Genomic DNA, 27,372 nt, shown 5'->3' with positions numbered 1-27,372 from the left:
CGTGGCGGGAGGAGGCGCTGAGGGAGCGGCAGCGTCGGGGCCGTTCCCAGCTGCATGGGATGTTAGTGTCACAGCAGCCATGGGCCAAACCTGGTCAGGAAGCGCTGAGGGCTTTTGCTCCGTGCTGGAGAGCTGTCTTGAGAAGCTCTTCTATCAATCAGTTATGCTGAACCTTGGTGTTTTTGCAGGTGAGAGGGGGATGCGTACTCTCGGGGTGTGTTGTCCAGGGAAGGCACAGAGATTTTCCTGCCTTCGTTTTTTCTGGACTGCATATGATACTGAAGATTTAATTAGCCTTTAACTTGGAAAGGACATGACAGGAAGAAACAACCTTTTGAGGTTTGTATTCTTGGCTGATTTATTAATAAATTTTTTTAAAATTTTTGTATGTTTGTATTCTTGGCTGATTTTAATAAAAAAATTCCATGGAAGTTGCCATCAAATTTGTAAGAGCTACTTATTGGAAGTAGAGGCGGCTTTTGAGAAATGTGAATTATTTCTGCTAGCTTAAGCTTTCCTTCTCAAGGTGTTCAGATGGCCTCTGGCTCCCTGTATTATGTTCGGTTGATACACTTTTTATTGTGAGATGGCCCTCTATGGCAGATAAATATTGGGCAAAGGTTTGTTGGGAATTCCTTTGGCTGTGATAGATTGAAATGCAGGGCAGCTACTGTGCTTGGCTCCTTTATTGCTTTCTGTGGGCAACTCAAAAGGCATCATATAACTTCCAGTGTTGTTTAGAAAAAGCAAGGTGAGAGGGTTGCTTACATAATGAGTGAAAAATGAAACCTGGAGCTCCTGTGGCTGGCTGTGTTGTGGAATGGAGGAATGTCCTGCTGAGGGAAGTCTTGGTGGAAGGATGCCTGCGGTGATACCCTCAGGCTGTCTGGAGTGCCAGAACATGATTGTGTTTTCATTTTCTCCCCTCTGCAGCTCATGGGCACTGAGGCCTGGTTCTGTCTGCACCACAGCTGGTACAGCTGTGAATTTATTCTGGTTCTGCAGCTTCCTGGTCAGCCTGAACCCTCCCTGCCATCCGTGGTGCCTAAAGCCCATGCAAGCTGAGACAACAGGGATGCAGGTGAGGGAGTGCACCCATCTCTCATTTTCCCTGAGTAGAGGAATTGGATGACATATGTCCCAATGCACTAAAACACACTGCTCCTCACACAGACAGTGTTTGTGAGACAGTTCAGATGAATTAAACCATGGGTCTGTTACCACTGGGACAACACGCAAGGAAATTTCAGGTCAACACAAGGAAGTTCTATATCCATAATATAAGAAATGCTCTCTTTATTAAAAGCAAAGTGTGTAATCTTGTTCAAAAGTCATTTTTCTTGCTCCACACTGTTATTTCAGACTGCATGGAGACAACTTCGGACACAAACAAGTGAGTGTACTTTTTCTATCAAAAACATTAACTCTTGTCTTCACACCTGAAAATTACATAGGGAAGCAGGTTGGGTTTTTTTATTTTTCTATTGCAGTGGCAATAAAGCAGTGTCTATTGCCTAAAATACTAACATACTATCAGCTCTATCAAACCTTCAAACCTTCTGATCTTCAGCTTCCCAGGAAGTCCACAGGGTGTCATCTTATGTAAAAATCCATTTCATTCAGAAGGATGGGATATTTAACAAAGCATGGTATTCCCTACTGTATTATTCAGTCCCTAGAGACATTTAAAATTTATTTTTTTTTTAAAAGCAAATGCGGCTGGTGTCCTCAAAGGAACTCTGAGATCTAAGACAACACACCTGTCTTTGAGAACATATCATACTTCATGCAGCCTACTTCCCATTGTGGTACCAGAATCTTTGCTGGCCAAGAAACTCCCCATGCATTTCTCAGTCCTACAGATCATATACCTGTTTCCCTCCTGCCTTTCCTGCCTTCAGTTAGGTGCACATTTTGTCTTTCTAGTACATAGTCCCTCTAGAAAAAGCAATGTTGCTCCAATTAAATTCAGGAGTAAGTAGCCCTACTAGCAAATTCTTCTGTACAACCAAAATACAAGAAGTGCTTCAACTGGAACATGGTCATGACTAAATGAACCCAGAAATAAAATACGGACTACACTGATTGCAATTTTGAAAGCATAGGAAAAACTAAGGCTGTTATTCCCTGCTATTCTGAGGTTGCTGGTCTGGAATGCTGCTATCACTTTCCAAAAGGCATCTAAGAGGCCACTTTTTTTGGACTATGCAGTTTGTGGGTACCCACATGGCACTTAACTCTTTGGTAAATCAGCATGGCAGCAATGCACTGAGGACATATAGGAAATCCAGTCATGGGCTTTGTGGCTCCTTTTTGCAGCTGCAAGTGCTGGTGCTGGGTTGCCTAGGTGGGACAGGAAGGGTCACAGGCTCACCATCTCCGGTAGTCCCAGGACACATGGTGGTAGGAACAATCCATATGAGGAAAGTCAAAAGAAATATTAGAATAATAGGTAAAGTCAAGGAAGAATTTTCAGCCTAGCCATGTCCTTCTCATGCCCCTAGTAATGCATACAAAACATATACTAGAATACCCAGAATTGCTGAAAAGGCAACCACAGTTGTGAAATACAACTGCTTGGACCCAGATATCCAAGCTGAAGGAAAAATTGAAGAAGTGTTTTTCAGGGCTTCTTTTAAAAGAGAGCAGGAAGCATTGTATAAAAAAATTTCCATGTACAGTAACATTAAAAAGAGGAACATTAACATCTGCATCTTGCTTCTGCTCATATTAAATTTCAGCATAGCTCATGGAGACCACCAATGGCTGCTCTACAACAGCCCTGAGTGCAAGGAAAATGAGTTCACTGACAGAGGAAAACTGCAGATTGCTCCTAGTCCAGTGCCATCTCAAAAAATGTGGAGTGGAAAATCTAATTCCCCTAGACGGAAACATTTTTTTAAAAAACACCAGGAGAGAACTACGTTGTTTGCCTGGTTGAGACCTTCCACATTTCCGAAAGAGAGAAATCCCAGAGCTGCCCATTATGAAGAACTCTTCTCCTTGTATTTCTGGTAAGCGTCCAATATCTCCTTGACAACACTTGGATCATCAAGTGTGGTGACATCTCCCATGGTGCCTGATTGTTCAGTGACTACTTTCCTCAACAGCCTTCTCATGATCTTCCCTGACCGGGTTTTAGGGAGGCGCTTTACCACCTGCAAATAAGGGAAAGACACACCTGTAACAGAACTCGAGTCCTGCTGGAAACCACAAGGAGATCTGGCTGAACTATCCTAAGCCTGGCATACTATTTCATGGCCACAGCTCCTCTGAGGCTCCTGGGAAATAGATCATGGAGCACACTAGATTACATCCAAGGAAAGGAGTGTCACTAGCTATACATTTTATTCTTATTTTAAGTGGACTTTTTCCCCATTTGCCATGTCCGGACTGAGTGCTGCAGGACACAGAGCTCTCTTAGGAATCACGTTCTGAATATGCTGTTAACTATTAAGATCTAATTACACACAAAAACTTAGGCACCAATGGTGACACAAATCTTAACGCATTACCAGAACAGACAGAAATATATATATTCAGCTTTACAGGGCAGAAATATAAAGCAACAGAATTCTGCACACCAGCTGCAGGGTCTCCTACTCAAGGGATATCTCTTGTCTGATAATGTTTCTCTCTGCCTGGTATCTGTCAGCCTACACACCTTCCTTCATAACCAGAACAGTTGTAAATGCCTTGGCTATGCCTCCTGGGCAGGACTTAGCAGCCAATTCAAAGGGTTTAGCAAAAATGTGAGCCTAATGAAGGGTTCTGAGACACTGAGCAGAGACACCAACAGGTGTCACATTTTGCTACATAATCAGGCCAGTAGGCTACAAAATTCTATAGCATTAACTAACATGGCAAGGAAAGAGTTAGAGGACTTTTCTGCAGGACTACCCCAAAACACAAGGAAATGGAGGCATTTCCTTGCACACCTGCAAGTTCTGGAAGCTTCTCCAATCCACTGAGGATATCCTGGGCTGTTCCAAGTTGAAGAAACCACTCTTGCCTGCTCATGTTGCATTCTGTTGCCTGTACTTTGGTGTCCACCTTACATGCATATGGCTAAAGCAGGGCTCCTCAAAGAAGTATCTGGTCACTGCCTCCAAGAAGAGAGAAATGGATGCAGGCATAGCTTGGGGGACAGTGAACTCTCCCCTAACATACAAAGGAAGCTGCTGAAAGATGAGGAGGCTTGAGACAGAGCTTGGAGCTCATCAGTGCTTCCAGGGCCAGGCCTGTTGTGCAACAGTCAGTGCTTTGAGGTCTGACGTTCATGCTAAATATCACTGCAAGCTAGCTGGGCAGTGTCACTGTCTCAGTGCGTCTTTCGCATGCAGACAGACCACTGCACCTCACCTCCCCTCCCTGGATCCCTCCAACCAGTTCTGTTTTCCTGCCTCTTTATCATGCAGGACAACAGCAGCATGGCAGGCAGCATAAGGGTTGCTTGATGTGACCATCTCCTGTTGCTGGTAGCAGTTTCAGTCTCCCACTTACCAGAATGTGGTCAGGCACAGCATATTTTGCTATCTTGGAAGCCACTAGGGTTTTGAGCTCTTCCTTGATATGGTCTACACGAGTTGCCTGTTCCTTTAGCACTATGAAAGCAAAGGCACCTGGAAGACAAATGAGCAGAAGCCACAAACCTATTAGATACTGTCTGGAAAGACCTAGGATGCTCATTTTAATGCCAAGGAAGGTTTCAAATCATTCCTATGCACAATCTAGGGACTGACAAGAAATCATTGATCTTTTTTACAAAAGCAAGTCAGACTCCAGCCCTCAACCCTTTTCTCAGTATCTGTGACTGATCTCAGTGACAATGACAAGTCAAATAAATTACCAACGTGTTATTGGGATCAAAAGCTGGCCAATATAAATCAGCTATTCCCATTCTGTTCAAAGGACATTTCTAAGCACAATCCTATAAAAGGAAGCTCTACCATATATGAACACTATGTATGAAAACAGTTCAGGGATTAACACCCAGGTTAGGAACATGTAGCTTTTCATGGCTATATTTGTCTTGTGGGGCTGCAGTAGCAGTCAGCCGAAGGATAACTGCCCTCCCATTCCCTCAGCATCTTCTAACATGCAGCATAGGTTAGAATTAAAGGGAAGTATATGCAGATGTCCTGTCAGGACACTACTTTTCACATACCTTCTCCTTTGATCTTATGTGGATAACCAACTACAGCTGTCTCAGGGACCTCAGGGTGATCAGCCTTCACAAAAAGTCAAGCAAAAATGCACAAATCAGAACTGCTTGAAGTCCTACAGATTTTGTAGAGCCAGTTGCTCTACAAACAAAACAACCTGCCGTATTTCCTTCTCCCCTCGACAGATCCTGCTGAAAACACAACAGGAAAGCTGGATGCCAACCTCCTGCTGCAGGGTCAGCTGGTGGCCATGGCCACTGCCACCTCTCAGGGAATAGCTCTGTCCTGGCCTCACTTTTATACACAAAAATAAGTACTCCTACATCCACTGCTAAGCCCACTGCACACAAACAGAATTTGCAACATCTGGAAACCCTCCTTCTCTTTTCTTGTGCATGACTGTGGTCCCAGATGGTGACTGGCCACTGCCAAATCACAAGCAAATGCAGTCTTGCAGTGCTCAGTGCTACAGAGAACTGTGGCCAGCAGAGGTAAAATGCCAAGTTGCCAACATCACAGTCCACACTGGGCTTGTGTTTATAAGTACCCAAAGCACATCAGAAGGCAGAAAGAATCAGATCTTTTCATTCCCTAAACAAAATGCATTTCTGTTGTTATGCTACGCAACAGTGGTTACTTCTGTTGCATTGCGGAGTTTAATTTAACATTCTTCTGCAGCAAGAAGTACACAGACCAGAAGAAAACAACATATTTGCATCCCACACCAAAGAATGAACTATGTTATCTTAAAATAGATTAAAGCATGAAAGTAAACATACAGAGCAATCTAGGAAAATAAATATATTTTCTTTACACATGCATACACGTACATAAAATGTGAGAAGAACTGAATACTGTAGCCATGACCAGAAAGTTGCACAGACAAAAGAATTACTCCCAGAGGATAAAGTAGGATGCTGTGTTCCATATGAACACAGCTCAGGTTCATCAGATGTTACATTTAACTGCCATTTGCAAGCAAGGCAAATATATAGAAATAAATATACAGATCAAATTTTAAATATAAACAGTCTGAGGGCTTTTTGTTTTCAATTCCCACAGATATTATTTTCTCTCAAAACGACAGGCTAGATTTGCAGCTGACATAAATCAAGGCTGCTTTATGTTTAACACTGCTCAATTCTGAGGAATAGAGAGGAAACTCTGACAGCTCAGTTGCAGGGACTGTCCACAGTGTGGCTCCCCTCACTTGCTCATTTGTTGTCTCCTCAAGAAGGGAGTCGTTTCCTCTTGCACTTTTTGCTAGTCATTGTGCATCAATGAAGGGGCATTGTGCGTCTATGCAGGGGTTTGAAGGCAAGAGACAAAGGGGGTCACCCTACCCCACAGATACACCCTGTCATGGGACCTCTACCTGCTTGGAACTTACCATTGCATCTTCTATTTCTGCCGTCCCCAGCCTGTGTCCACTTATGTTAATGATATCATCCATGCGCCCTGTTATCTGGTAATAGCCTTTCTGGTTCCTGTAAGCACCATCCCCTGTGAAGTAGTAACCTGCAGCAAAGACACAGGGCTAATCAGCAGCAGCAAGCGGGCCAGTTTTGGGCTCTGGTGCAGGTCAGACCATGCCATAGGACAGCGAGTAGGGCAGGGTGGATCGGGCAGCTCGCAGGCCTTCGCAAGCTCACAGCTGTGTGACCTGCCTCCCACCATTTCCCACTTCCTCTGCCACCCCTGGCCCTCCTCTGCTCTACCTGGGCTGTGCTGGCTCCTAATAAGCACCTGAATAGCACCAAGACAGTGAAGTTCAGGTCTCTTGCCAAGATGGACAAATCACTGTAGGCAATCAGCAGCAACCAGTGGCTGATGTTCCTATAGTAAAACCAATTCCAGCAACACAACCCAGTTGGATTTACAGAACCAAGAGGGGCTCTCTGATCTCTCTAGGCTGGGCATGCCTACATCTGCAAGCAGCTGTATGCTCAGACTTCTTGGTGCACACAGTACTAAGGCAAAAACACTTCAAATGCCATTTGCTATCATGCCACAGGCTACTGGTCAAGCTCAGAACTGCTGCTGGCTACACCTCATCATGCATGGAAAACTACAGCTGTTCAGCTGAAAGGGAGCAGCCCTACTGCATTTTGTACATGGGAACACTGCCAAGTTTTTTTAATCACTTACACTAGGATGGATGAAAAGTAATTTTTCCTCCCAGCTAACGAAGATTCAGATCCCAGATAACAGTCACTCTCTAGCACATGAATGTGGAAGAAACAATGCTATCAGATTAGCTAAAAACTCCAAACCATCCCATGATAAGCATGGAGGGTCTAAAACATTTGATGGAAACTGAAAAAGCCCCAGGGTTTCCTGGAAACTCCAGTGTCACTGAGGACACATCAGGTAACAGATTGTGTTGGCTCTTCACCAAGGCCACGTCTGCATCTGAATTGTTCCAGTGGCACATCTGAGAAGCAGCAGGCGGCTACTGCTGTGAAATCAGAAGGTGGTTCTTGCCAGGACCCATTATTGCCCTATTCATGGACTTTCAGTGATGTTTTCTGCCCTTCCAAATCAATTAAACAACTATCAACTAAATATGAACAAAACATCAGATGCAAATGTAGTGACTAATAAGGGACTATGGGGTCATTCAATTTCTTATACCAGTTTCCCATTCTTATTATCCATCCTGTTTTGTACAATTTTCAGGCTTGCCTGTCTAATTCTTGCCACCCTGTAGCTTTCAAATCCCTTTCAGTTTCTTCTTCTGAGTGAAGACAGTTACCCTGTCCAATGTCCTACAAAACATGTTTCCCTGCCACTTCTAGTTACTTACCAGACATCCTGACCACATTTTAAAATGGAAGGTTGTAACACAGGGTTAAGATTCAGTGATGCAGGAGGTATTTCCCATCCAATATGCCTTTTTCCAAGTGAGATACAAAGCTCCAGAAAAAAGGTTATTTGGACTTTAAAGCTTTGGCAATAAAGTTTTCTAGAAAATACATCCCTTTTGACAACTATTAAGGTCAACGCTACCTAAAACCATCAGGGCATGCTTGCAACCTGTGACACAGCCCCCAAGCCACCATGGCACAGAAATAGCAGAAAGTACTGCTGAAAATATTCATTGTGTTTATACTGCAGTGAAACCACCTTCCCTTGGCACTTTCCTTACCTGGGTATGCTTTGAAATAGGCATCAATAAAGCGCTGGTGATCTCCATGGATTGTTCTGGCCATGCCAGGCCATGGCTGGGCAATGCAGAGTGCACCAGACACGTCATTGCCCTCTATAACCTCTCCCTGTTGGTTCAAGCACAGGAAGGATGAACAGGTGAACAGAAAGAGTAATAATAAAGAGCTTCTGTGTTATTGATCCTGTTGCTCACTGCAGGCTGCCAGTGGAGGGTCACAAGTGGAGAAAATAAATGCAAACAACTCCTCTGAACACTTGCAATGCCCTGTTGGCAAATATTTATGGACAACTGAGATATGTCTCTCTCTCTCTATATATATATGTATATATAAATTGCTCATCTATTCTGCCATTTTTAAGGAGAAACAGGCATCCTTCTGGGTCCTGTTCCTTTGCTGTCCAAAAGGTGATTTAAGCAGAAACACACCAGTTTCTCGTTTGGGCACCCAGCACAGCTCCAACTCACATTCTCATCTATGAGCACAGGCACAATCCCAAAGAAAGGTCTCATAGCCATAGCTGGAACAATCTCAGCTTTCTCCTCTGAGGGCCGTGGGGCAATGCAGATGCCACCAGTTTCTGGAAGAAAAATGAAAAACAAAATATATGTAGTCCATCCACTGCTCGGTGAAAGCAAATTCCAGCTCTTCTTGGGTCAAGAGGAAACAGTGAAGCCACCTTGCAAGAAAGAGCCACAGGGAATGACTTCTGTAGCACCAAGGAGCACAGACAACTGAAAGCAGCAGAGGGCTGGCATGGGCAGTACTCAGCAGCCCCACTTCCTACCCAGAAGTGGTATTACAGGGAAAGCATAAGCATGTCAGGGGATTTATCTCCCTCTAGTGTTTCTACAGCTGTCTAAGGTTAGCAGAAAAAGCACTTCAGGAGTTTGAATTACTATTATTACAGAGTATGAGATTAACCCATCCCTTACAGGCAGGTTGAGCTTTATCTTCTAGTCAAAATTGAACCCTTTAATCATCTATTTCATTCCTGCTGGGATGAGCATTAAATCAGATCCCAACCTTAATGAGGTCCTTTTTATTCTAAATCTAATTCAGAAACACAAGAGAGAAACAAAAACAAAGAAGAATAAGGCTTTTAAAAATATAACTCTAAATAAAGGTATGTTCTGTCACACAGAGAATGCATTCCTCTACCAGCTTTGCTGAGCTTGTGAAAATCGAAACCAGGGGTTGGAATGGCTGAATTTGACCCTGAATTTGCATCCAGCTATGAAGGAGAGTCTCTGATGGCCTTAAGCTTTAGATCTGTAGCAAATGATTTCACATGCGGCTTGCACGTAATAGTATTTACCATTTCATCGACGGGCATGCATTCACTTCATGTTTCTGTTAATTTTGAAAAGGGGAGCTTGAATAGTTCCAGGAAGAAGCACCCCAGATACCTGCTGTTCTCTGTTTGCACAGACAAAACCTGCATCACAACAGGGCCCCTGACTAAACTGAAGGTTGCTCTTGCTAAGCCACTATTCATCCTAAATACAGTGCTGAGAGCTGTGTTTCAACATGGTGTTTGCCACATCCTGCAGCCAGCTGCACACAAGGCAGTAAAGTCACACCTGAGGGAGCTGCATGGTAGAAAGGGTGTCTTAAAAACTATTTGCATGGTGAAGACCTATAATAAATTGGTTTAGAAGTACTGGTTTAAGCCACTGACAGATGACATCAAGCAAAACTTCTAGGCTCTACCCTGCCCTTATGAAGCCTTTCTATTCAGAGTCAGAGCTGGCAAAAAGAAGCTGTGTTTCCACATTACCTGTGCCCATGCTGTCAACACAGTACAAACCCACCCAGACTTTGGGCAAGGACAGCAGAGTCTGAGCCGGGGATGAGTGCTTTGAACTAGGCTCCCTTCTGCCCAGGAGAGATCCTATCTGGCAGCAGAGCAGAGCGAGTGCTCTCTGCCACCACAGACAGATTGGAGTGACTGCTTTGGGGGGAATCTGTTTCAGAAGCACCAGCCCAGTCTAAATCAATGTGAGATGATGCCAACAGCAAAAGCTTCCATAGTCTGTTCAGAGATGTATTTTAAAATCCTGTTCATGGCTGGTTTGTTTTTTGTTTTTTTTTTTTTTAATGAAATCAGTGACAAAAGTGAAAATACCTAGCGTCTCCTCTGCATCATGAAGAACTACCTAAAACTCAAACACAGCTTTGATTGTATTATTGTCAATCACAACCTGGTACCTTAAGAGCAAGAGCCGTAGGAATTTTCATCAGCACACACCACACTATTAAAATTGCTTCTCATAATTGTTCTCTCACTCATTTGCCTCATCCAAAGACTTTAAAGTGGATTAAATCATCATTTGCTGATGCCTGCCAGGCTTTATTAGCTGGTAACAGGTTGCTGCTTCAAAGAGCAATGTCCCGTGGAGGACACTGGACACAGCAGCACAATTAACCAGCTATTCTGAAACTGTATGGGGAAGGTGACACTGCAGGACCAGAGCCGGCATCCATCACATTGTTCCTGTGATGTCTTCCCACACTCCTTTTACATTTAAATGGCATATATAATCTTTCCAAGATTATACTGGTTTCCTCTTTATTAAAGCATCAACTGTAGAAAAGGATTGATTCCACTTTCTAATAAAATCAATGTCATGAATATTTATCATTATATATGCTTCCAGGAGCTGGTAACTGTTTAACTGCAAAACTATGCCTAATTCAAGGTAAGACCAAGTACTCTGCACTTGGTCTAATGGACTGTCCAGTGACTGTATTTTAACCTCTCATCTGACAGTTGTTGCTCCAAAATCCCAAGAGAAATACAGTTTAATACAACATCTAATGTTGTACTTTGGAGGAAATAGATAACACAGCACGAACACTGCATGCACCCGTTAGCAAACAAACAAACAACCAACCAGAAAGTGTTAGGACAAAACTGGATTCTTCTCAATTACATCAATGTGCAGTAAGTAACTGCTTCTCCATGGTGTTTTCTTTCAGAGCAGTGAGAAAGAAAGCACATGATGAGGAAAGGCCCAGCCCGTCATCTTGCCTTCTGCTCAGCATGTAGAAACCCAAAAGATTTAAGAAATAAGTAGCTGAAGCAGATATCAATTAACATTGCTGCTCTGAATTCTGAGGTGGTTTTATTTCAAATCTGAAAATTTAAAAAGAGCGAGCCTGCAAGTCAGGTCTGGATTAAATGGAACTTGGTTGTGTGCCAGTAGAAGATTTATCACACTGTGGTAGAGAGCCTGCTAGCAGGAATAAGGACGAAACCAGGAGCAGCCTGACTTGAAAGGGAATGAATATGCTGCTCAGCAGCAGGTTAACACTATTTTTTAGAGGTTTCAGACTATTTTTCAGAGCAGAGGCAGAATGCCAGCAGCTGTGCTCTTGTCTCCATGGCAAACTGGATCTCACGACTTGAGAAGGACATATTGCAAGACACCTCTAGCAACCCCTGAGTGCTGGTGCCCAGAAAAGAGAGGAGTGGGTGCTGAGGAAGGAGCCAGGAAAGAGCTGCAGGACTCCTTTGAGCAGAGGGCCCCACCAGGCAGCACAACCCCAGTTTGAGTACAGCACGTGGCCTCTCCCTGCTGCTGGCCAGGGAGGCCAGGAGGCAGAGCCAGCTCTGCTCTAACTGGACTGGAGACAGGCAGTCCACTGTGTCCGCAGCTGTACAGAGCAAACAAACCTCCCCTGATGCACCGGGGCCCAAAATTGCCATAGCCCCAAGATGCTTTCTGAGGCGTCAAAGCCCCAGGACCCCCAGTCTACAGAATATCAATTCCAGTCATGGCAGACGCCTGCTGGGTGATGCCACTGTCCTCCCAGCCATCTGATGGGCAGCCAGCAAGTCCCACTCCAATCTCCTTTCCAATCTGCCAGAGGAGTTGTAGTCTAAGGTCCCTTGACTACACGCTAGTTTATCATCTCCCCTGACTCCCCCAGAAACAAAAGAACAAGCACACCTAAGTATAGCTTGTAGCTGTGCGGTGCTTACAGTGCTTTTGCAAGACGAGACATAACGGTCAGGACAGTATAATGAATTTTCCAATTCAGCTTATTGCAGCCAGTTGCCAGAAATTCAATCCCGTCTAAGTCTAGCAGCAATTGCATTTTCCCAGCATCAAAATCCACACAGCCTTTAGAGGAAAACAAAACCCACCACTGCTATGTTTTTACATGTTAACATTGCTTATGAGCAAAAAATCCCCAGAGACTTTCAAAAGCTGATCCAAATGCCAGGAGGGTTTTTTTGACAGACTTGTTGGATCAAACTGAAATGTGTTAATCCCTCTCTCCCACCAGCAGCCTGTCAATAGTCAGGGTCCCCCCGTGCCCCCGAGGCTGCCTCTTACCTGTCTGCCACCACGTGTCCAGAAGGGCACAGCGCCCTTCTCCCACCACCTGGTAGAACCACTGCCAAGCTTCCTTGTTGATGGGCTCTCCCACTAGACCAAAATAAGAAAGGAAAACCTGAGAACCAGAAGACTGCAGGTTCATTCTCTCTTTGTTGCACAACAAGCTGGATGCATGATCTCCAAGCAGAACGCTTACAGCGCAAAGGACTGCGATGCACTCATGAACTGAGGACTGACTTTTTCCAGAAGGACCAAAAGACAAGCAATGAATATCACTGAAAGTAACTAATCATACAGGCCGTGTAATAAGAACTTCCAGATTAGAAAATAATGCAGGAAAATGCTGCTTGGGTCACCTATGCCAGTGAAATTCAAAGTGATGCCCTTTAACATTAGATAACTTTTTTTAGTTAAGAATGTGATCCTGAAAAATAATATAGGAACAGGCATCATCCAAAAGTCGAGTGGACCCGAAATATGATTTTGTTGCTTCCTCTGCTGAGAAAATACTTGAAAAGCCAGACACAGAGCCTGCTTTATCATCTTTTTCTAAACACATCCCATTGGTCAGCTGAGCTCCTCTGCCATCTTCATTTCACCAGCTAGAACCCTTTGTCTTTTTCAGACAAGATTTCATGCCCCTTACCTGAACCCAAAACCTTCAAGGAAGATCTGTCATATTTCTTCACCCACTCTTCTCCCATAATTCAGCAGCGGCGTATCTGTAGGTGCTCCGTAAACTGATTAATTTCAACCTTTGCACGATCTTCCCAGTAACGACCTGCTCACAAACCACTTCTTACCCTTCCAGCACTGACATACTGCTGCAAACGCCCAGCTGGGTTAACAGCCAGCTGGAGCTGTTATACTGTGAGTACAAAGCAAAAGCATGGCAGCTTTTTTTTTTTTCCTTCCTTGGATTCACCGATGTATCCAGGTGTGTTGTATACACATGATCCCAAAGCAATGGAGCTTACCTCTCCTGAGCAGCAGGTCACGCTGGACAGGTTTCTAAACCTCTTTTGCCACTCTAGCCAAACCTTTTCCCACCACTTTCTCACCTGGGTCAGGGTACACTGGAGTGCTTTCAAAGAGGACAGAGGTGGCTCCATTGCAGAGTGGTCCATACACAATATAGCTATGTCCTGTGATCCAGCCAATGTCGGCCACACAGCCAAAAACATCCCCTTGCTGGTAGTCAAACACATACTGCAAAGATAAACGTAAGGCTAGCTGATTTCCTGTTGGCAGGTGCTCAGAGGAAAGGTGCTGGACTGGGCATCCAGGCGGGAGTAGGAGAGCGCATGGGGCAAGTGGAGCGAGGCGTGTGGGACATGGCCACACAAAGAGCAGCCCGAGGTGAGGAAGCGAGTCAGAGGGACCAGTACCAGGGCTCCCAGGCTTCCTGGAACGTTTGCAAACATACAGGAACACGGCTGTACCAGCAGCGGAGCCACAAAGCTACAACCAAAGCTCGGAGCCTTGGATACCTAAGGTTGCCTGCTCCAGGTGGTCCAAACGGTAGAGCTGATTCTGAGTCACAGGGAAACTGCAGACCACAGAGTCTCAGACTCTTCACCAATATCAACAGATTTCCATGAGATCTGGAGGAACTCATAGGTGCCCATAAAACATTTACTGAGAAATATTCTTAGCTGCTTAGCTTCTCTGTATGAGTGCATCACTTTCCAGATGCTACTCTCTCCCTGCTCATCAAATTCAAGATAAAGATCTAGAAAAACTCACTGTCTTGGATATGGAAAATGCTTCCCACTGTAAATCTAACTCCTCTACCATATGGTGACGAGGTCCTGACTCATAAGGAGTCAGGTTTATGGATCAGAACTAAGAAAAACCAACCATAATTACGTGACAAGAGCGTCACATGTGAGTGCACAAAGACCACAGAGATCACACAGGTCAGCTGATCTCTCTACCTAGATAGACAATTCTCACCTTACTTTTCAAGTGCCTTCCCTCTCATGCACTCTGCAAGGTGGACAAAATGCCCAAGGGTGCAGATCTCCCTTCTTGACTAAGAAGAGATGCCTTGGTGTTTAAGCTGTCACTTTAAAAGCTGATGTTAGAAATGCCCTTCATTGCAGAGAAGTCTGACACTTGAACATTCAAATCTTCTGAAAATTCAACCATGTCAGCCTAAAGAAAGAAAACACCTTCACATGAATTGTGTTGGATTACAAATAGGGTGATACCACTAAAGCCAGATGAGATCTTTCACCACAATCCTCTCCTCATTTCACTGTTACCTTTTAATATGCAGAGCTCAGACCAGAAGCTTCAAGAAGCAGTGCCTTGACGTTTTCCATTTTCATGAGAAAGGAGGTTAAAACATTTTCCCTAGATCACTCAGAAAAGCAGAACAGAGATGCAACCACAAGAGGAGAATATGATTTTTGTTCTTCAGACAACAAGTACTGTGCAACGAGGCCGTTTAAGAGTCCAGATCCCCTCTGAAATAAAAAGTCCAGCATCCTCGTACAAAATACTACAGTAACATCCACATTAACCAATGCCATACTTCCCAGAGCTTCCTCAGCTGCAAATTCTGGGCAGCCAGCATTAGCACATTTTAAATGCAAGAGCAGCACTGCACTTCCTTGCTTTCATAACTCTTTGTTCAGGTTTGCATAGTATCATATTCCTCAGAACAAATCCTGAAGATTAATTACACAGTACAGATGTTTTCCAGCTTGTTTACAACCCGTAAGCCAACTGAGCAGCAAGCAGAGAACACAGCATTCCCCCCTGATGCAGGTCTCTCTTGTAAGCACTGCTGCAAGGTAAGTGAACCTTTCCCAGAGGAGGCAGCTGAGTTACCTTGTGTGTGACAGCAGCATACAGCAGGTATCCAGCCTGGGTGTGAACAATTCCTTTGGGTTCCCAGTGCTGCCCGAGGTGTACAGCATGAAAAGCATATCTTCACTGTCCATGCTCTCAGGAGTGCAGACAGAATCTGCCTTGGCCATCTCCTAGGAAACAAAAGATGGTAAAGACAGAAAGACTTTGGTTCTATGGAGGCAACCCACCACTGCCTCTGTAAGCCTGGCAACAGTATCCAGAAGACAAGAGCTATCATTGCTGCTGCCCCTCACAAATGTCCATGGATATATCATAGCTTGTATGGGCACACCTGGTGGAAAGGTTCTTCCTGGGGTACATAGCATCTAACATTTCCACCAGTACCTCTGGTGGGCAGAAAGAAGTCAAGAAGAACTGGCCAGATAAAATAACATTCAGGGGAAAAATGGTAAGTCATAACTGCTTACATTCCAAGCCTTTGCAAGCTGCTGGTAGAAATCCAAAATATGACTGCAAACAGCTGACAGCAGTAGCAAGGCTGGCTAGGTGCTGCTTAGCACATTCCTTTCCTCTAAAAACCGCAGTGCTACAGTTAAACTGTGTGTTCATCTCCATTCCCTGGCCCCAGGACTGGATGACTGTCCTGTCCTTTGATCTTCAAATTCTTATTTTCTACCTAGAAGAAGAGTGCTTTACTCTTCCTGCCTCAGTCACTCTCTTCATACTCCACCTGTTTGGCCAGCTGGGTGAGATCTCTCCTCATCCGTGCAGTCAGAACCACAGGAGGGAAGGATGCAATGTCCTACTAGTCAGAGCTTCTCTCAAGCTCTGTATGTCCTGATGAATGATTCCTGCAAGAGTTATTAGGTGGCTCCTTGGAGGAATTTCTTGGTACTGCCTTTTTGTGAGAATACACTGTAACCACACTGTATTTACAAGTGAACATTACCATCAGTAGGTCCAGTTGTTTAAAAGTGTCTGACAAGTGAAGCTTAATAAAACATGAAGAGTACACAAATGTAATTTTTAGCCTCTGAGTTACAGCACTGCTGCTCATCTCAGGTATTTCTCATGACATTTCAGCACTGCCAATTCAGGCTGATTTGTCACTTTTTGAAAAAGAATGGAATCCTCATATGCGCCATTACAACATGAGCTTAAATTTTGCAGTAAGCCATTGCACAAGAGCTGGAAAGCACAGCTGCTGTAAAGATCAGTAAGGACAGTTAACATCATTAACTTTTTAGTTCTTGTTTTGTTTCGTTTCAGATCTTGAAACTGACAACGGGATGAGCTCGGCTCTTGGATCACTGAAGGCCCTCGGGCTGCTTGCAGACCAAAGAAAATAATTAGAATGTCCTTTGTGGAGTAAGGAGTGAAACAATTTCTGAGTAAAACTTGTCTTCTCTGTTTAACTTATACTAGTACTTCTCCTATCTCATGTGACCAGTACAGAGACTTGAGCAATTATCCTGCCGGGAGATTATTTTTCCAGGCATATTAGCCTGAGCAGTTCCTGTTTTCTGCTGCCAGCAAACTGACAAAACTACATCTGCATTAGGCTGGAGCCCCATATGTGCCAGCTAAACACATAAAAACAACTGCTGTTTTCTTTCCCCAGGAAGCACAGGCTCTAAATGTTTGCAAACCATCACTATTCTCCCACCATGGGATAACCACAACACTGTTTTAAGGCTGAACGAAGGCCTCTCTAGGAACTTCATTATTTCTGCACTGCCTTTCAACAATGTCCAGTTTAAGTGCACATGCAATCCGTAACACCGTGTCTGAACACCATAAAATAACAAGAGCCATGATGGTCTCCATGACCTCTGGGTCTCAGGAAACACTCCTTAAACCTCAGCACTGTTTGCAAGACTTCTGAAATGGAGCAGCATAACCCCCTGCCCATGCTGAGATAAACCAGACATAGACTGAGCTGCTTTGACTCACAATCCTAGCAGACTGTAAATACAGGCAGTCCATTTGAGGATGAAGATCCAGATGCTGTAAGGAGCAGAACCCAGGTCCCAAAAGCACTTATGGAAAGAAAAGATTATCCTAGCCAACACTCAGTCCTAAAAGGAGTTACCCAACAACAACATACCTCTTCAAGGGGAATATCACGGTCACCCATCTGGACTTTGTTATCTGTCCTCTGAGCCACAAACACATGTTTGATGCTTGGACAGTTCTTCACAGCTTCATCCACAGCTGCCTTCAGCTCTGTGGTTCGGCCTCCCTGACTCCCTGGTTGTATGTGATAACTGCTTTGCATCCAGCTAAAAAGAGAAAGAATTAGCAGACATGCCAGCCTGTCTTCAGGCTAGTATGCACACCCAACTTCCAATACTTTGGAGGTGATGTATAGGACAACATGTGTGACAAATACTCAGAACTGCTGTCAGTCAAAACAGTCAGTGTCACTGATGAAAACACTTTAAAACCTGAGACACAGAGAGATTAAGGGTAGTTGGGACCTCTATAGATTATCCAGTCCATCTCCCCCACCTCATGGCAGGGTCTGCTTCAGCTAAACCACTTCTGACAGCTATCCCTTCAATCTTCCTAAAACACTCCAATGGCATCTACTCTACCTTTTCCCCAGCAGTCCACTCCAATGCCTATCACATACATGAGTAAGTCTTTCCCAACATCCAGTCTACATGTCACTCACTGCAGTTTAAATCATCCATCCATGCCTCGCAAAGTTGACATGCAGAACAGCTTCTTCCAGTTCCCTGAGGGATAACTAAAACATGCACTTATTCTGTGCAGATCAACTCCACTAAAAGAAGAAAGAACATGACAATTTCTGTAAGACTTATTCCCTAACATTAGCCACAAAGAAACTGATATGACTGCTAGGACATGAGCCATTGGCTATTTCCCTCTTCTGGTTGCTATTTTATCATCACTTTTAACCTAATCACAATATATGAGTACTTTGGGGCTGAGAACAGCTCTGTCTGCTGGTACAAGGGCTCACAGAGCAGGGGCAGGCTGCCAACATTTCCAGTACTGTACATAAATCACAGGATCCAATTGAGGATGCAGAATTAGTACTGTCCCAAGATATCAAAGAAACACTGCAATTATACTGCAAAACGACAAATCAGGCCCTATCCTTAAGCTCTGGTTTTCCTTCCAGCTTCACTGCTGTCAAGCAATAATCCAGTGCACACTGAATGTTAAACAATTTATTAAGTATTCTAAGGCCAGAAGACATCGCATGTGTCACTCAGGAAAAGGCTCCTCACTGCATTCTGCAGGGGAGAGTCAACTGTCTGCTAGGCGAGAATCAACCAAGAAAACTCTTTCTGCCAAGAAAACACAAGGCTGGATATGTCTTGGAGACTGAAACAGGCGTTTGTTCCCCAGTCTGCATCTACTCACAGTCCATGATTCTCCCAGCCAAGGACTCGGCGCTGAATCCAGCGAAGATCACGGTGTGAACAGCACCGATCCTGGCACAGGCCAGCATGGCTGCCACTGACAAGGGGGACACAGACATATAGATGGCCACCCTGTCCCCTTTCTGGATCCCATATTTCTTCAGGGTGTTGGCAAGGCGGCAAGTCAGATCCAGAAGTTCCCTGTGGCACAGAAGGAATGTTGTCATGGGACTGCACAACCTGATTTACATGGAGTGAGCAAAGAAAAGATGAACTTGGGCAGAGTGAGGCCTCATGATCACTTTTGTAGCTAATCTCTGCAGTACAAGGCATCTTAAAGAAGGGTGGCCTGGGGCATGCTGGTAGCCAGGGTGCTCCTGCCATTGTGGAGAGGGAGAAAAAAGGGCAGAGTGGTACTGCTGCAGAAGGACAGGAGAGAGAGCTGCAGGTGCTGTCCAGAGCTTCCAGGCTGTATGTGGCCACAGCAGCCAGCAAGCCAGATGCTGTCATGCTGCCTCCAGAAATCAGGGTTCATTTCAGTCACTCCTGATGCCGTTTTCCCTCATGACGCTCAGTCAGAAGCTACTGGGAAGACAGTGGGACAAACACAAGACGAAATGGAAGTGTTGTTCAAGACTGCCCACACTATTTAAAGTAGAGCAACAGCTGGAAGTGCTCCACAACCAGGAGCTTATATAATTTGCAAGAGTAAGCAACATATGTGCAAGCCCAAGGAAAGAAAGAAGTCTGGAGGCACTTGTATGAGGGGCAGATTTTACAAGATTCTCATCAAAGCTGGATCACCTGCAGCCCAACAGCCTTGCAGAACACAGGTACTGCTGCCACTCTTGTGGGAGAAACTCAGGAATACCAAGAACAGGAACAAAGTCTCTTTTCATGGGACTCTGCTATGACATGGTGAAATAGCAAAATGTTTCTCTAAGGAATGAAAAAGCACTTTGGTGGGCAAGGGCTTGCACATTCCCTTATTCTGATGCCTGCATAGGGGACAATTGCAGGTACACCTGGGACCAAGATGCTGCCATGGACTGAACAGCTCTGTAACCTGCAGGTGAAAAGGGATTTGGGAACAAGAGATACTGTGCCAGGTGAGGAGTGTTCCTATGCCAAGGCAGGAGGTGCAGCACAAGGTGCTGACGAGGGGCAGCAGAGCACTCCTGGTGCAAATCATCAGCTCAGAGCTGCAGACTGGCAGAGTCTGCCAGGAATGACAATCGTCCTTGGGTTCACTAACTCTTGGAATACCAAGACCCAGAGAAGAGAAACACCTTCTACTCTCCAGCATGTTCATCATCAACATGCCATCTGTGAACCCTTATGGGTTCTAAGCTATACCACCAGGACCTCCATAAATCTTAACAAAGAAATTAATTTTGGGAGGTTGTATTCCCTAATAAGCTATAAAGCATGAATCCTTCTCTCAAGTATCCTCTTCTCCCAGAACTGGCCACAGCTACAAAACAACCCCAATTTTCAACTGCTGCTAAGCTGCAAATGAAATGTAAAGTTTGTTTCTGGTTCATCAAAACCAGAAATTATTTTGTTCCTTTTTTAAACCCTTGCAAGTTGGAAACAAAAGCTCCACTTGGAAATATCAAAAACTATGGCTGAGAATAAGTAATTTTTGGAGTGTCCACCCCTTAACTTGTCTAAACCAAGAAAAAAGACAAGGAACACAAGCCTCAATCCAAGGCACAGCACTTCGTATTATTTATTCTAAGACTATTCTGTTGCATCAATAAAAAGTCAATTTCTGACTGGGAGAAGTGGCCGGACATGTTCCAGTGCCTGCTCTCTGCAGTAGCTGGTAACAGCTGCCCCTGCAGAGAGACCACAAGCCTGCAGAAATCAGAGATGGAGTAGCCGTACCCCAGACTGAATTCTCCCTAATCCCTTATAGTGGAAGATCAGCCTAAACTCTAAAGCACAACACTGAACACCTCTTCCCAAGCTCCTCATGACCACGGAAGTGCACAGTCAGTTAGATTTATTTTTTGCTTTTACTGAGCTCATGAACTGAGTGACTCTGTGCAATAGAAATGAATTCCCACCCAACCAGTTCATTTGGTGCCTTGTCCTAAAAGGCCACATTTCCTGGTCTGGAATTTATCTGATGCTGCATTAATGAAAAATTTCAATGTGGATAATTAACAAAGAGGCAAAACAAAAGCTGCTCAACTACAAAGCACATGAAGGGAAACAAACTCCAGGGAGACAGCTGTAAGAAAGTAATATGAAAACTACTTATCTGCAATGGAAAATACTCAAGTGCTTTCTGAGCTGCAGCCTCTTTCTCTTATACAGAAATGCCAGAGTATCTCTGGCTAAGGTGTGTTTTCTGAGCAACTCCATGATTCCTCTTGTTCTGTTGCTTTTCAGGACAATGGCAGCAGCTCTCATTGTTTTTATGAATAGCCCCCATGTAAGTAAGGTGATAGACAACATGGATCAGTCATTATCCAGTCTTTATCCAGTCTTCGGAGGATCTATTTGCCTCTCTTAATATGTTGAAATGCTGGAATAGAAAGAGCTTGGAGGTCCCTCGGAGATGCAGCACATGGGAGAATGGACACAAAGGCAAGGAAAAGGTGAAGCCAAGAACTCCAGCAAAGAAATCCACGAATCCCTGAGCATCAGGTATTATTTTTTTGGCTCCCGTGGCAGCCAAGTCAGGCATGCTCTCCAGTTCAAGAAAGGTAGTTAGCAGAAATACTGTGTCAGGAATCCTCCTCTTGACTCCCTCAGTCCTTCAAACACATTTGTTATCTAACAGGCAGGCAGTTGGTACATGGCAGCATGTTACACACCGCCAGCCCTCAACCCAGACGCATCCTGGGGAGGAATGAGCACTGTGCAGAGTCACTGCACCTAAACAAACTGAGCAGGAGGAAGCCATCGTCACCCTCCCCATCTGCTACTACTGCAACGCTTGGCATTGTAGTTCCTCCATCATGCAAGGTCGCAAGAGTCAAGAGTAACTGAAACCCTCAAGCAGGCAGTGCCCCCACCCCTGACACAGAGGCAATGCCACGGAATGCTGGCCAGAAGGTGTGTCGGTAGCATGGCACATCCACCAGCTGCCCACATTCCCAAGGATTTCAGTGCAGCCACTCAGAGCAGGGCACTGCACTCAGCAGAGGGAGGCAAGGAATAACCACCAGAGAGGAACAAAGCCATGGGGCACACAGAGGGGCCTGGAGCATTCAGTTCCCTCTGTGCAAGCAGGGCAGACAGCAGGAGGATCTCAGCAGAGCCACTGCAGGAGAAGAAAATGTGCTGCAAGCAAAAGGAAGTGCCCAGCCCCTCCTGACAGAGACAGACGAGTTCATGGCACAACAGTCTAAGGATCCTCTGCAAAACCAAATTGTAAGAGCTGAGAGCAAATAAGAGAACAAACTGGACACCAGAACACTGCTCCAGTGTGTAAAGTGTCAGAGCAGAGCGGAGAAATGGGAAAGCAGCAACCAGCTGGACCTGGAAGGGGAGACCATTTGGAAAGGAGAAAGAGCAATAGATCCAGTCTGTGCATTTAGAACAAAGCAAGCCAGGAAGACGACAGAGGCATTAATGAACACTGACAAAGGACCAGTAAGAGACATGTGGACTTGTTGCTGGACAAATGTGGGTATCAGCAGTAACCAACAGGATGTATTACTTTCTGTATGATGTAGAATTTGAGTAAAAATTTGAGTCAGATTAGAGTGTTAAGAGCTAAATCTGATAATTAACTCCTGTGTCTCTCTACATAAGGTGTGCTTCCATTTTGCCTATAGATAAGGCTTTGAGCCTGTTGTCTTTCAGACTCATCACTCACTATGCAGGCATCTCCTCAGCTACCACAGCATCACTTCTAAGCACAAGAGCTACAAGGCTGGCCCTCCAAACAGAGCCAGCAAATTATTGTTCAGGCCAGTCCTTCTGTTTAATCTAACAGACAGCACTCCTCTCCCTGTCCTTACACTACTGTTCAGGAACTGACAGACCATATTTCACCCAGATCCCTCCCTAGATACAGTTGTGCCTTTTCCAGAGCCCATTGCTCAGCACAGTGTCTGGAACAAGTTCTGTAAAACCCATCAGCACCATGTGGCACTTCTCTGACGCATTTCGGGGATGCTTTGCAGCAACAGCCTTCCAGTAAGTCTGATGTTACCTTTTGCCACAGCAGGACAGGGTACAGCTTTCTAAACAAAGGAAGCCAGTTCCTTTTACATTAAAAAATTGCATCAGGACATTCGTTGGAAGCAGCCTTTGCAAAATTATTCTAGACTTTTTTTTTAATACATTCAGTACCATATACTGGCTTTGACAGTACCTGGTTTGGAGCCTTAGCCAAGGCATGTTCTCTGCTGTCATGGCACAAAAGCTGGGTTGAGTATTTCTTGCAGCAATCAGTTTATTTCCTTGAGCCATAGTTTGGATTAGGCTGAAATGGTTTGAAAATTCAGGTCAAGTGTCCAAACTGGGCATTAGAGCACAACTGCCCAGCTTTCCTGCAGGCACCCTGAACCCAAGGCAAGGGAAACCCCTTGTAACCTTTATCAGGTGAGAAAATGAAAAATCCATGAGCTTGGATGGGGAAAACTGAAAGTCTGGGCAAGATTTACTTGCAACCTCAACTTACAAAGGCAGCTTTGGAAAGAAAGAAGAGTTTTGCTGCCAATGGTAAGTACCATCATGGCTTCCAGCTACAGTCTTCATTGTGATCTCTTACACAATTTCATCTATTTTAGCTCAGGCTGAGAAATCCACTGGCTTTTTAAAGGTATAGCTGTCATGTTGCTCATGAAGATGTCCAACCACTTCTCTCTCACCTGCCTAGGACCGTAATTTCTGGTCCTCTGGCTTTCCTCTCTCCCTGCTTTGTATTTGCATTTTGAACCTTCCCTCTGGCAGCAACATTTTCTGCACCAAAGTGATCACCATTCTTTGGAGACCTGCAACCCTGCTGAAAAACAAGTTAGCTAATACATTCTGCTGCCAATTTCCCATAGCTCCTATTGACAACAGCCATGGGATTTTGCAGATTCAATGGGTAACAGGTGGATAAATTGTAGACACCATGGTAACTAAGGAACACCAGAGAGAAGGAATAACTCCATGTCAGACAGGGAGAGGGCTGGCAAAACTTTAGTTGATGTCTTCAACACTTCCTGTTGTTGAACTTAAAAGAGGCTGCACCTCAACAGCTCTGGCCACCAACTCCACCTGCTTTTATACGGCACAGTACCTCTAAAACCCAGGCTCAGCAATGCACGGGAGAATTCCTCTGCAAGGTTTCAGAGGCCCTGAGCCCTAACAACACCCACAGAGCAGGACGAACACTCTTGGTCTGGTTGGACCCTTCTGACATTAAATTCAGCAGTCAGCAGCACCCCAGTGCTGCTAAGCCACTGCCCTACCAATGCGTTTTTGGTGGCTTAGCCTCTGGAGGGCTAGAGAGCTTCTTGATAACTGATTTGCATGACCTGTCCCCACTGTGCTGACTGCAGCCACCAAAGCCCAAGAGGGTTTTATTCCCTGTTGTTACAAAGCAGTAAAAAAAACGAAGTCTCTTGCCTTCCCATTTAAAACCAGACATAATTTGAAACTCAGCTAAATTTCTACTTGATAGAAATGAAACCCGCAGGGAGGAAAATGCAAGAGTGGCCAGAGAACTTTTTTCCCTGAAGGGCTGAGTTGCATTAGCTAGAGAGACAGGACAAAACTCAGCAATGAAAAAGATCATCACAGCTGAGCTTGTAACGGCAGCCATCATCTCTTGTGCAAACCCAAAATGTTTCACCTACCCAATGGCTTTGGGTATCTTTGCTCACCAGCAGATGTTTGAATTCTTCCCTTAGCACGCAGCACTTGAACTCTGCTGCACAAACACAACCCACCTTGCTGACAAGTGTGCACAGGGATGTGGGCTGGTTGATGGCACAGCCTGCCAGCTCTTTGCCCATAGCAGAGGCAAACTGAGGCTTTTATTTCTGCCAAGGATGAACTAGCTGAGACAGCACTTTCCAGTGCAGCTGTGTTTTCTGCCAGTGCATGGAGGACATCTCACTGATGAAGGTTTTTCCCTTCCTCAGGAAGGAGAAAGCCTGTTCTAGCCTTTTTCCTGCACAGCCACTTTCTTTCTTTGCAGGCTGTGATGGGAACAAGGCCAGCACTCAGCTGTTTTCTCATCCCTGACAACTCCTCAGAGAAGGCAGAGGACCCAGGCCAGCAGCTACATCTTTCCTTGTGTTGCCCAGGGCTTATCTCTGAGGAGAAGCAGCTCACAGCAGCAAGCTTTGCAAAGCAGACAGTGCAAAAACGTGGTGCCTTGCAGTATGTTGCACATAAGCCCCAGACAGCTCTCTCCCAGCTGACTCCACGACCTTACTCAAAGCTGGTCCATAACGCAGTGCCCACATTAAAGTCTTTGGCTTCTTGGAGTGCTAAGTCCCTACTTTAAGACCTCTATGCCATTAACAGGGCATGCCAAGCCTAAGGAAAGGGGCATCTCTTTTCTGCGAAGACATGTCCAGCATCCCTCTTCACGCTGAGGCTGATGTGCTACCGAAGTCTCACTAAGGACTAATCAACCTGCATCCCAGCTCCTGGGCCACTTCCTTCCCTGATATGTTTTCCATCACAAAATTTCTAGCTCAAATAAGGCACTACTGCAAAAGGCTTACAACTAAGCTCTGTCTCAAAGGGAAGCCACTGCCAACACACGTGGGAGAAGCTTCCTGTCCCATTTCAAACCTGAAAAAATGCAGCCCAAAGACCACAGAAGTGGCAAAATATCAGTGTACTGTTGTTTTCAACATAGCTGTTCCTTCCCTAATGAGATAAGTAGAGAACCAAATGACTTGTTTTACCACGTGGTAGGACCAAAGTCTCTTGAGAAACTCAAATGCAGTCATGTCTCTCCCAGAGTATCAGACAGAAACAGAAACATGGCTCTCAAATACAGGCAGAAAATAGAGATTGCCAATACGTCTTTCAATTGTTTGTTCTCCTTTCTGGTACCAGTTACTACAGTAAGGCTGCACAAAGAAGAGTCCAGTTTTCAGATATGGGTTACTTGTCTTCATGTCACAGCAATCACAGTTCCACAGGCTGAAAATACACTTTCTTTCAAACGCATTTTGGCATGGCCATGAAAACAACCAGTCCTGCTGCTATTCAGAAAGACCGTCCCTTATCTCCAGAGATTGAAGATAAGATGTTGGAGTGTCTGCAGCAGCTCAGTACATTTCAAGCAGCAGCTTAAGGGGGAGGTTAGAGTTGCTTTCAATGAGGCTGTGCTGTCTGTTAGACTGCTTCTCTTATCAGGTTGATCTGAGCACAATTGTCACCTCTTTCCTACCCCTAGTTTCCATGCCTGAGGCATAAAGAGAGAGGTAAAAGTGCACAAACCTGGGAGAAGAACATAGCATACATAAACTCTGGGAGAAACAATCTCCATGTTTACCACCACAATGGCAAAATGCAAAAGCACTTAGCCAAGCTACCTGCTTCATTAACACATATTTTTATCATAACAGGCCTAAACACCCTGCCAAATAACAACACCGAGATTAAAACCAATGCACTCCTTTCATAGATTTATACCAGATAGTGTTTATTTCTGTTGCATGGAGCACTAACCTCTCAAAGTTATTTTTACACCCACTCCTCCCTGCTGACCACTTTCCTCACTCCAACGAATCATGTTTTCAGGACCTTTAACAAATTTTGGAGATGAATCAGACCACAGAACCTATTCAGACCCAAGGAGCTCCAGGAATCCCAACAAGGTCCAGAAAACATCCTGTTGAGGTCTGATGCTAGGACATCCTTCATTTGCTCTGCTTCCTGATCTTGCAGAACAAACATCTGGCTCCCTGAGATTCAGCAGCTCAAACACTTGTCTCCCTAAAACATGCACTGAGGAATGTACAAGTCTGGGAAATACTTAAATCTCACTACAGACAGAGATGATATAAAAGACAGGACCGTCTCCTAAATGAGGGCACATACCAAGGAGAAGAGAAATACACTTAAATCTGCCAGACTCTAGCAAACCCTTCAATCTATAGCATCAATTACAAGTCAGCATCACCCAGAGCAGCCTCAAGGTTGCTCTAAACTGCACCGAGGATGGGAAAGAGAAACATGGGGAGCTTAAAATCCCCTCCAGCCAGGGCTCAGTACTAAGCTGTTGACCATCCACACAGGATGTTTGTATCAAGACGTTCGCTACTCTGCTGAAACCAGAAACTACTCACAGAAATCTTCCTGTGCATATCTCCAGCAAGCAAAAAGGAAACTGTCAAGTGAAAAAGTCCCATTTCCTGTTCCCCCACAGTGCCAGGGATAGTGAGAATGTGCCATACCTGTATGTGATGTGCACTGCAGTGCCAGGTTCGTCTCTCTCCCAGATCAAAGCCACTCTGTTCGGAGACTTTTCAACGTGCTGATCCAAGCAATTTACTGT

At 44.9% G+C, this 27,372-nt stretch overlaps 1 protein-coding gene across 1 annotated transcript in view; it reads right to left on the bottom strand.

Annotated features, from left to right (window-relative positions):
- Positions 1–340: 340 nt before the first annotated feature.
- ACSS1 (acyl-CoA synthetase short chain family member 1) overlaps positions 341–27,372 on the bottom strand; it is a 30,527-nt gene continuing 3,495 nt past the window's right edge. Inside the window, 15 exon segments of the mRNA XM_066316734.1 lie at positions 341–3,158; positions 4,504–4,622; positions 5,168–5,231; positions 6,556–6,683; positions 8,314–8,440; positions 8,800–8,912; positions 12,679–12,771; positions 13,328–13,462; positions 13,743–13,890; positions 15,520–15,581; positions 15,584–15,671; positions 17,609–17,745; positions 17,748–17,783; positions 18,898–19,097; positions 27,272–27,368. Coding sequence (XP_066172831.1) covers positions 2,985–3,158; positions 4,504–4,622; positions 5,168–5,231; positions 6,556–6,683; positions 8,314–8,440; positions 8,800–8,912; positions 12,679–12,771; positions 13,328–13,462; positions 13,743–13,890; positions 15,520–15,581; positions 15,584–15,671; positions 17,609–17,745; positions 17,748–17,783; positions 18,898–19,097; positions 27,272–27,368 — 1,721 coding nt within the window. The 3' untranslated portion in view covers positions 341–2,984.

The sequence above is a fragment of the Sylvia atricapilla genome, chromosome 3 (assembly GCF_009819655.1).
Source record: "Sylvia atricapilla isolate bSylAtr1 chromosome 3, bSylAtr1.pri, whole genome shotgun sequence".
NCBI classification, from domain to species: Eukaryota; Metazoa; Chordata; class Aves; order Passeriformes; family Sylviidae; genus Sylvia; species Sylvia atricapilla.
The sequence above is the reverse complement of the archived record's forward strand: the minus strand, read 5'-3'. Positions and strand labels throughout refer to the sequence as shown.